Source organism: Chelonia mydas, chromosome 8 (genome assembly GCF_015237465.2).
Source record: "Chelonia mydas isolate rCheMyd1 chromosome 8, rCheMyd1.pri.v2, whole genome shotgun sequence".
NCBI lineage: Eukaryota > Metazoa > Chordata > Testudines > Cheloniidae > Chelonia > Chelonia mydas.
Window position 1 is genome coordinate 25,197,079 of NC_057854.1, and position 11,164 is coordinate 25,208,242.

The following is an 11,164-nucleotide window of genomic DNA, read 5'->3' on the forward strand; positions in this document are numbered from 1 at the left end:
AAAAAAATCTGGACAAATAATTTATTTGCTGAAAACTGCAGTTTTAGTTGACCCATTCATAGTGGCATTTTATAGTGGCAATTACGAGTCATTGGAACAGGGGAAAAGAATGATTGTATAGCCTGGTGGTTAGGGCATGCACGTAGGATGTGGGAGACCCAACTTCAAAACCCTGCTCCAAAGGCTAATTATTTATAAAAAGTAGAACAGCTGCAAACTAAGAAACATCTACAGCAGAATATCCTGTAGCCCAATGGCTCAGACAATCTTCTGTGGAGACATTCTGGGAGAGTATCCTAACCATTGGCCTAAAAGTTAAAGGGAGATCTCCTCCCCTTGGGGTTTTGTCAATCTGGTCCTTTACATGTCTGAAATAGAAAATTTCAGGTCAGGCTGAAACTAAACATTTTGTTTTGACATTCCTGAACTGTCTTGAGTTTCAGTTTGGTCAAGACTGTTCAGGGAATTTGCATCAAGATTGCAAATAGTTGCGCCTCAATCAAAACTGCATTTTCAGTGAATAAACTATTTGCCTAAAAGAATTCGCTCACCTCTAGTACTCACTGAAAAAAAGTGACATTTTACGGTCTCATTGGTTTTCTAAAACCTATTAATCGTGTTTATAGTAGTGCCCATTGTCCTAGATACTGTACAAAGAGAGAGTAGTAGAGTCTCCCTGCCCCAACGAGCTTACAAGCTAAAGAAACAAGACAGACATGAGAGAGGGGAAGGGATTCAGCATACAAAGCAGGGTAGACAATGTAATAGTGGCAAAAATGTTTGTTCCATGTTTGTTTCTTTTAGAAGAGGGGTTAGTTAGAAAGAGATAAGCTAAATGGAAAGAGAAGTGAAGGAAGATGGACATTGATGGGAAGGGAAGGTGAGGCGAGTAGGACAGAGGAGAAGAATGGAGTGAAGCTGAGGTGAAGAAACAATTAGGGAATTTAAGCTCTGGGGTGGAGTTCTGGGACAGGGGTGGTGTAAGTAAAGGCATCTTGGGGGGGGGGGGGGTCAGCACTGATCCTGGGGCCTAGGTCAGATGGGTTGAGGAGCCCCATTTCCAAAACGTGGGCACTGACTCTGTCAGTTACTAAGAGGCCAACGGGGCAACTAGTGTTGCAGCCTAGCAAGGCACTAGAAACCTAGCACACCACAGGAGAGCCAGAGTACAGAGGCATGGATTCTCTGCACAGCAATCCTAGTGGATGGTTGATGGGGAGCATTCATTAGGATCTCTGACAGAGGCACCACCTGGGTCTTCGTTTCCCCAGTGGGATAGGGTCTCTCCTGCACTGTTCTGGATCTGGGGAGTACTAGGGGAGGGGTGGCCCCAGCTGGGCCCCCATTTATTCCCTCTCCACAAAGTAATAGCCTGTTTTAGCTGGTGCTAGTTCTGCAACTGCTTTGCTACAGAATATTGCTACCCACTTTGTAAAACTACTCATTTTGTACACATTTTTATCACACTGGTACATGCTCTGGCTGGGACCAGTCGTTACCATAAAGTTACCAATGTTGTGGACTGTGTGACTGGACAAAAGTGGCTGTTGTGAGGCTCTGAAGCAGCAGCCAGTCCCTACACAACATAATAATGTCTTGGTGCAGTTTCATTATATTTCTTCATCACCACAACACAGCCTGCTGATGTGCTGTTCAAACCCTCATGCCATGACACGGTCATTAAATGACGACATTTCATAGACCCCAAAAGTACTCTCAGGACAACAGTGAGCATTCTGCAACGGATTGTGAAATACGGAGTCATGGCAATAAAATCAGGGCTATCAGAAATACTGAGAAGGATAGAAACCCTAGACGTGTTTCCCAGTCAGTCCCCATGGCTCAGACAGATTTATTTAAAGGAACATTAAAGGGTTGTGTTTTTTTTTTGTAAACTGACTTGATTTTAAGGTAGTCATGACTCCTGTCCTCGAGTCCCTCAACCTGTTCTTGCAGTCTTGTAATTACATATTTTAGTTTTTTAATCATCATTTCCCCCACACACACACATTTATTGCTGTTGGAAAGACCCACACACAAAATAGAAAGAACTATCCCATAACAGTCAATGGAGTTTATGCTCCTAAGTATCTAAATCCCTTTAGAAACCTAAATCTCATTTTCAAATCAGTGAGACATTGCAACACAGAGCACAGGAATGCCTAAATACCTTTAAAAATCCGGATCTAAGCTCTGTGGGACAGAGGTGGTCTCTTATTACATGTTTGTACAGTGCCTAGCACAGTGGAGCCTCTAGATGCTATTATAGTTCTAACACGATCAGCAGTCAGAAGGAAGGAAATAGGAGGGGAGAACTGTGTCTGTTACCTTTGGCAAAAAACACAGTACCAAGAGTTTTAAAACTCAGTGCAACATGTTCAGTGCAATGATCCTTCTTCCTGCACTGGAGGGACTGTACATGGAAGAACCCAAGAGTTCATATTTTGCTTAAGTCACTCTTTCCTGTGAGGGACAAAAGGCTAAGCAATTGGTGGTTGAACTTGGAGAAAATGAATGTATGAGGAACCTCCTCCTGTTAGTACGAGTCCTCATGAATCATCATAATCCATTAACACAGCTTATTCTCTTGGGATGTTTATCAAGAGTTATCAGTCTTGAAATAAAATAGCTCTCTAACTTGGCAAAAACCAAATCCTTTGCCACAGTTAAATGGCCTCAGATGTAAAAGAATCCCAGCTCAGAGGTGTACAACACAAGCACTCATACCACACTGTTTACAGCACTTGAATTCAAGTACTCCGAATGAAAATTAAGCAAGGATTTTATGTGAAAAGCCAATACGCAAGGCTTGGCGTATATTTTAATTGGACATTAACTTAAAATAAGATTTTCAAACAATAGGGCTATTTCATATTGATTTACAGACCAACCCATTAACTTTACAGTGAGTATCATCACCTTCTAGATCCTAATACAGTTTTTTCATCTCCCAAGATGTCTTTAGACATGGAGACTTGACACTTCTCCTCTGCAGCACTGATTGCTATGAGTTTTAAATTATTCTGAGTGGGAACATTACGAAAATAGCTTCCAGATACATAATGTAAAAGCTGTCTTACAGGAAGCAAGGAATGAAGGGAGGGAGGGAAGGAGAGCTTGTGCTAGAAGGTGACAAAGGCAATTGCAGTTTTGTTGTGATATATAATGACAAGAAAGATTCCTGTAGGCTAAATTCTTTTCCCAGGGCAGGTGTTCAGTAAATGGCCTTATGGTCACAGTTGTATTATGAGTCTCCCAAAGATCACCGAACCAGCAACCAAGCAGACATAGGAAAATAATTACCCAAGGATCTCCTGAGCTCACGCAGCATACAGAATGCAAACTCCCTTTCTTGTGACAGCAATACAATCCCATGTAAACAAAAATATCTGCAGTAAATGGGATATGGTACCAAGCTTCACTTTCAGAGTTGGCGTCTTTATTTCTATCACGTTTGTGAATTATTAGACGTATGAGAAGTGTTAAATAGTTACGCTGTTTGGGAACCAAAAGCCCACTGCTTACAAATGGAACAGAAAAAGCACAAACAGGAGCAATACAAGGCTCCTTAAACCAATCCACCACTCTACCTCTACCCTTATGGATGATATGATGCCATGATCAGGTCTCAGTTTTTGGGCCCTCTACTGAGATTACCAATAGGGGGGTAGTTTATTGCCAAGTGGTAGGGGAGTTGTGATAGGACAGTCAAACTTGCCCACCTAGGATTGAAGTGAGACATTTCTCTTTTAAAGTGAATTTTCTAAGCACTAATGGCAGTTTTCACTGGAGAACCATGACTCCGATATTGGATGAAAGCAAGCCAAACATGAATGGGCAGTTATTTTAACCAGCTCCTGGCTGGTGCTTTGAATTAATCTTCACACTGTTTCAGTTTCAGGGATGTGTAAACCCAGTGGATGGCAGATTCTGCTACTGGCTGCAGAGTTTGGCAAATCCAATGCCTTTTTTTCCCTGCTGATAATATAGGTACAAGGTCCCAGTTCCAATTCATCATTGCCCTGTGGCCACTTTGCACCAACTCTGCTGGCAGAAAACAGCCACAGAGCAGCACACAGCCCTCTGTCCCATGCTGACTCCTCTCTGGCCAGCATATTCCCATGTCTCATCCAGCCCAGCCATTTCAGTCGATACTCCCTCAACTTTTCCATTTTAGGAGCTACTTGTATCATGACTTGTACTGTTTTACTGCATAGCCTATCCACTCGTCTTATCCAGTGTCTGCATAAGCGGTCTAAATTCAGCAGTGTAAAGTAGTTGTTCTCGTTTCCTCATTAGTCAGCATTCCTATCTAGATAGATACACACGCAAACACACACCCCATAGCCTGCCTAATCGTGGTCTTAGACACTCTGCTCTTTACTTAGCATATTCTTATCACATAGAATTCCTGGCCAGGCACTAGCAAATATAACTACTACTTATTAAAGTCCACCGTCCAGGGACTAGACTTACTGTGTTTGTATATCTTGTACATTGCTTCAGCTCAGACAAAGAAACTCTTATGATTGCTGTTGTTTTAGTGGGTGAGCCAATAGGGGGCCTCCCATTGTAGCAGCTGTGCCTGGTTGTTCTTTGCATCTATCACAGTGGACAAGAATGGAAGTCTGTAGCCAAATTAACGTTCCCAGTTTTATCAAGTTTCGGGGCCTAGATTCAGTAGGGTAGTCCTATATTCTGAAAGGTTCCCTGCTCACAGAATATGATGATTGCATGACAGTCATATCAAAGAGCTCCTAAAAAAAAAAAAAGAATCACATTAGGATGTTATGATTTGACATCACCACATTGCATTGCAACTAAGTATTCCATAGTAACATCATATCGCATCATAACATGGCTACCTACCAAGGCTGACCTCCTCCATGTGAATGAACATGGATATCTCACAAACCTGCCACCATACATCAGTTACTTGGCTGCAATCGAAATGCAGGTCTATATGGATAGAACTACCAAATATACTATGTAAACCTCATTAGACATACAGAAAGACATATCTGGGTACCTGTAAAAGGGTGTAGCAGGACCCCCTTTGCTCCTGCCTCTGCTCCAAAAACCACTCAGAGACAGAGACCCTCAGGTTCAGCAATCACTGGTGCAATTTACAGGGTGCAATTCCCACCACCTTCTCACCACATACAGCTTGGGGGTTTCAGTCTAGAGAACTTCCAAGCCTCTGCAGCCAGGAGAGAAGACTTTCCACTCTCCAGCTTCCCCCTTTCTGTCTGCCCCCATTGGCTTCCTTCCCCTTTTATGCAGCCCCAGGCTAATCAAGCTAGCAGCTGTTTCCCCTTTGCCAATTAAAAGTTTCTCTAGCCAGCTCCAATTTACATCCCTTAATGGGAGCTGGCATGACAGAGGGCTGGCTCAGCAGCCCCAGCCCAGCACCCTGTTACATACCTCTCCTGCTTATCTAACCACCAGGTTCATCCTTGCCCATCCCCTCTTCACTCTACCAGATGGGCACTATGGGGGAGTTCTCGTTCCTCCTTTGGGTGACCCCCAGGGTCCTCCTTGTGGGGTTCTTGTATCCTCTCACCCACAGAAATTACACTGTGGGCGGTGGATGCCCCTATAGGCCCACCACAACCCACAGGTCCTCACACCATTCTCACCCCTAGGTGTGTCTCTCCTCTTTTTCCCTCTCCCCTTCTGGCAGGGGTTTGGGGTTGGTCCCTACTTCCCCCTGGACACCCAGGTTCCTCAAACCTGGCAAGCAGGGCCTGGGCCTCTTCTCTTGGGGGTCACCTCATAGGGAGCTCTGTTGGGCCTGTCTCCACCCTCCCCTCCCCTCCCCCCCCCCCCCCCCCCCCCCAATCTCTCCTTCCTTATTTCCTTCTCGACTCAGGTTCTCTTGTCTAGGGCTTTTTATTTCAATCTCCTGAAGACATTGGTCTCCTTCCTTACCAGGGCTTCATGGTCTAGGGCAGGGATCGACAACCTTTGGCGGGCCGGGCTGGTTTGGGGGCTGCGGGAAGCAGCGCGGGTCGAGGGATGTGCTGGCTGCCACTTCCAGCAGCCCCCATTGGCCTGGAACAGCAAACCGCAGTCAGTGGGAGCCGTGATCGGCCAAACCTGCGAAGGCGGCAGGTAAACAAACCAGTCCGGCCCACCAGGAGGCTTACCCTGGCAGGCCACATGCCAAAGGTTGCCAATCCCTGGTCTAGGGATTTCCACCCCGTTTCTTTGGGAGACCTCCCCTTTTCCCCAGTGTGTGCTTCCTCCCAGTGCCCTCTTTCCCTCGGAGGATCCGGAGAACTACAGGCCGGTCGGCCTCACCTCAGTCCCTGGAAAAATCATGGAGCAGGTCCTCAAGGAATCAATTCTGAAGCACTTAGAGGAGAGGAGAGGAAAGTGATCAGGAAGAGTCAGCATGGATTCACCAAGGGCAAGTCATACCTGACTAACCTAATTGCCTTCTATGAGGAGATAACTGGCTCTGTGGATGAGGGGAAAGCAGTGGATGTATTATTCCTTGACTTTAGCAAAGCTTTTGTTACAGTCTCCCACAGTATCCTTGCCAGCAAGTTAAAGAAGTATGGACTGGATGAATGGACTATGAGGTAGATAGAAAGCTGGCTCGGTCATCGAGCTCAGCGGGTAGTGATCAATGGCTCCATGTCTAGTTGGCAGCTGGTATCAAGCAGAGTGCCCCCAGGGTCAGTCCTGGGGCCGGTTTTGTTCAATATCTTCATTAATGATCTGGAGGATGGTGTGAACTGCACCCTCAACAGATGACACTAAACTGGGAGGAGTGGTAGATACGCTGGAGGGTAGGGATAGGATACAGAGGGACCTAGACAAATTAGAGGATTGGGCCAAAAGAAATCTGATGAGGTTCAACAAGAACAAGTACAGAGTCCTGCACTTAAGACAGAAGAATCCCATGCACTGCTACAGACTAGGGACCGAATGGCTAAGCAGTAGTTCTGCAGAAAAGGACCTAGGGGTTATGGTGGACAAGAAGCTGGATATAAGTCAACAGTGTGCCCTTGTTGCCAAGAAGGCTAATGGCATTTTGGGATGTATAAGTAGGGGCATTGCCAGCAGATTGAGGGACGTGATCATTCCCCTCTATTCGTCATTGGTGGGGCCTCATCTGGAGTACTGTGTCCAGTTTTGGGCCCCACACTACAAGAAAGATGTGGAAAAATTGGGAAGAGTCCAGCGAAGGGCAACAAAAATTATTAGGGGGCTGGCGCACATGACTTATGAGGAGAGGCTGAGGGAACTGGGATTGTTTAGTCTGTGGAAGAGAAGAATGGGGGCGGAGGTTGATAGCTACCTTTCAACTACCTGAAAGGAGGTTCCAAAGAGGATGGATCTAGACAGTTCTTAGTGGTACCAGATGACAGAACAAGGAGTAATGGTCTCAAGTTGCAGTGGGGAAGGTTTAGGTTGGACATTAGGGAAAAAAAATTTCCCTAGGAGGGTGGTGAAGCACTGGAATGGGTTACCTAGGGAGGTGGTGGAATCTCCTTCCTTAGAGGTTTTCAAGATCAGGCTTGACAAAGCCCTGGCTGGGATGATTTAGTTGGGGATTGGTCCTGCTTTGAGCAGGGGGTTGGACTAGATGACCTCCTGAGGTCCCTTCCAACCCTGATAATCTATGATTCTATGACAGGGTCCCTGTCTGTGTCCAGCACTACCAGATAAGACAGCCTCTTTACCACCCCAACGCATTTCCACCACTACGTGTCCTAGACCACAAGGGGCACCTGGGCCATAGAGCACTGTCTCTTATCCCCATGGACACATTCAAGGCCCATCTTGGCTCCAGGAATCATCCAGTGTGGCTTTATCAAACCCCCTCTGGATAAGAGAGCAGGCTGAATCCACTAGGCCCCTCTGCGGTTTCCTCCCCACCATCAACAGAATGGTGGACAGTTTCTGCCCCTTCCTCTGCCCTCCACTCTTTGTACAGCTGCAAAACTCAGCCACGCTACATTCCATGTATGGGCAGTCCCCCTTTTTATGTCCCGGTTGCCTGCACTGCCAGCAAATGATCGGTTGGGCCCCAGGAGTTGCTCCTCAGGCATCTTCCCTTTTCCTCTCTGTGCTTTCTCCCAGACTCTATGTTCTTATAGGGCAATCCTTCTTTCCTGGAAAAGTTGGCCTCCGCAGACTCCTCGGTCAATTTCACGGCCCCTCCACCGTACTCAGATGATGCTGCCTAGCCCATACCTGGATGCTCTCGGGGAGGCCCTGTAGAAACTGTTCTAGGACCAGCATGTCCACAATCTCCCACACTGTCTGGGTGCTGGGTTTCAGCCAGTGGGTGACCCAGTCCATCAACCTTTGGGCAAACGGCCAGGGCTGCAAACCCCCTGTCCACCTTGCTGACCGGAACTTCTGGTGGTACTTCTCGGAGAACAGCCACACCCAATCCACAACAGCCTCCTTTACCGCATCATAATTCCAGCCCTGCTCTTCACTCAGGGCAATGTAGGTCACTTGGACTTTGCCTGCCAGATAGGGAGCCAACCACAGGGCCCAGGTTGCCCTATCCCATCCAGCCCCCATGGCTACCTGCTCAAAGGTGCAGAGGATCACATCTGGGTCATCTGCCGGGCCCATCTTACATAGTTCTATGCCCAGCGCCTAGGTGCCATCCCCCCTGTGGGACTCACCATCCTCTGCAGGAGCTTCTGTTGTATGGTGGCCTGCTCCCATATGAAGTCCTGCAGGCTTTTCTGCTGCTCAGCCTGCCGGGTAAGTAAGACCTGCCTTTCCACCTGGTGGGATTGCTGAAGGCTTTGCATAGCCTTCTGCATCTCCTCCTGCTGTTTCACCAGCCATTGCAGGGTGTCCTCCATCTCCAGGTCACCAAACTCTTGCACTGGCTCAGGATCCCAGACATGCCTCCACATGTAACAGGGCCCCCTTTACTCCTGCCTCTGCCCTGCTCCGAAAACCACTCAGAGACTCTTGGTTCAGCAATCACTGGTGCAATTTATATACAGGGTGCAATTCCCACCACCTTCTCACCCCATACAGCTTGGGGGTTTCAGTCTAAAGGACTTCCCAGCCAGGAAAGGCAAGTTTCCACTCTCTGGCTTTTCTCCTCCTGTCTGCTCCCCTTGACTTCCTTCCCCTGAGGCTTTTATGCAGCCCCAGGCTAACCAAGCTAACAGCTGTTTCCCCTTTGCCAATCAGGCACAGGTTTCTCTAGCCAGCTCCAATTTACATCCCTTAATGGGAGCTGGCATGACAGAAGGCTGGCTCAGCAATTCCAGCCCAGCACCTTGTCACAGTACCCTATCTGAACATGGATTTTGATTGGACAGGAAAACATCAGGTAAGGTACTGGTCCAGCAGGGAAAGGGTTACATTCTGTGTTTGTGAATCTTGACAAACTCTCTTGAAATAAAAAAAAAAATCAAAAGTAAAAAACCATTCAAAACTTAAAACGCAGGATTTGCCAACTCTACTTGTCCAGTGAGCTGTCATACTTCCTTAGGAATTTGAAAATCTTTTTAGTGGATGGTTAAATTGAAAGTCCTTTTTATATAAATATCTTCCTTCACAGTCTTTTCTGGTTCTTTTCTCAGCCCTGGTATTATATGTAAAAATAATTTTGCAACACATCCTCTGAAATGCCTAATATAAATATACTGAAACTCACAGTCTTTAATGAATGCTACATTCAACATGGAAAAAGATAAGCCATGTACCAACAGTGCCCCCATTTGGAAAAAATTTAAATCTGAATCTAGCATTTTCCTCTTGCTTTTTAAATTAAAAAGTTTGGTTTTTGCTTCTTATTTTGGTGCTATCTATATATTCTGACACTTGCAATATAGTCAATCATGTGTGATTTCAACAGCTAACTGAGATCACAACTCGAGAGGTGCATCCAACTTATTCTTTATGAGCCTCACTTTGACAGATAAAAAGTAATTGAATTAGTGGTGCAAGTGAGCACAACTTGATTACATTTGTTGTGTGCAAACAGAATAAAGTCCAAACCAGTAACGTATGACTTAAACTATTAGTTTAAAACTGCCAGTTTTACAAAGCTGAAAACAATTATAAGCTGTGAGAAAGAATTTAAAAAGAAAAATGTGAATTATAACTGGGAGCTGTTTAAGAATATTTTACTAGATGCCCAAAAAACTACAGTCCAATAATGAAGAAGAAAGGCTATGCACGTTAAAAAGCCACCTTGGCTTACAGGAGAATTAAACACGGCTATCAAAATAAAACCATATATAGTAAATAGAAGAAAGGGGAAGACGATAGTGGTGAATGTGGAAGATGATAGGGACCGAGACAAATTAGACGACTGGGCCAAAAGAAATCTGATGAGGTTCAACAAAGACAAGTGCAGAGTCTTGCACTTAGAAAGGAAGAATACCATGCACTGCTACAGACTAGGGACCGAGTGGCTAGGCAGCAGTTCTGCAGAAAAAGACCTATGGGTTACAGTGGACGAGAAGCTGGGTATGAGTCAACAGTGTGCCCTTGTTGCCAACAAGGCTAACGGCATTTTGGGCTGTAGAAGTAGGAGCATTGCCAGCAGATCAAGGTTCCTCTATTCTATTCCTCTATTGGTGAGGCCTCATCTGGAGGACTGTGTCCAGTTTTGGGCCCCACACTACAAGAAAGATGTGGAAAAATTGGAAAGAGTCCAGCGGAGGGCAACAAAAATGATTAGGGGGCTGGAGCACATAACTTATGCAGAGAGGCTGAGGGAACTGGGATTATTTAGACTGCAGAAGAGAAGAATGAGGGGGGATTTGATAGCTGCTTTCAACTACCTGAAAGGGCGTTCCAAAGAGGATGGATCTAGGCTGTTCTCAGTGGTACCAGATGACAGAACAAGGAGTAATGGTCTCAAGTTGCAGTGGGGAAGGTTTAGGTTGGATATTAGAAAAAAAACTTTTTCATTAGGAGGGTGGTGAAGCACTGGAATGGGTTACCTAGGGAGGTGGTAGAATCTCCTTCTTTAGATGTTTTTAAGGTCAGGGTTGACAAAGCCCTGGCTGGGATGATTTAGTTGGGGGTTAGGCCCTTCTTTGAGCAGGAGGTTGGACTAGATGACTTCCTGAGGTCCCTTTCAACCCGGATATTCTACGAATCTATGATTTTATGAATATAAATAAAAAGCTAGGAATTGTATATAATTGATAAAGGAAGT

The 11,164-nt window shown here is 45.8% G+C and overlaps 1 protein-coding gene across 2 annotated transcripts; it reads right to left on the reverse strand.

Moving 5' to 3' along the window:
* Positions 1-4,639: 4,639 nt before the first annotated feature.
* LOC122461517 (zinc finger protein with KRAB and SCAN domains 8-like) lies at positions 4,640-9,691 on the reverse strand. 2 transcript variants are annotated; one of them, XM_043521405.1, is made up of 2 exons: positions 8,209-9,691; positions 4,640-4,757 (listed from the first exon to the last, which is right to left on the reverse strand). In XM_043521405.1, exons 1-2 carry the CDS (start codon positions 8,599-8,601, stop codon positions 4,692-4,694), a joined length of 459 nt encoding a protein of 152 aa, XP_043377340.1. In that variant the 5' UTR covers positions 8,602-9,691; the 3' UTR covers positions 4,640-4,691. The 2 variants fall into 2 exon arrangements, with proteins under 2 accessions (XP_043377340.1, XP_043377341.1); XM_043521406.1 differs by having other exon boundaries at positions 8,655-9,686.
* Positions 9,692-11,164: the final 1,473 nt, after the last annotated feature.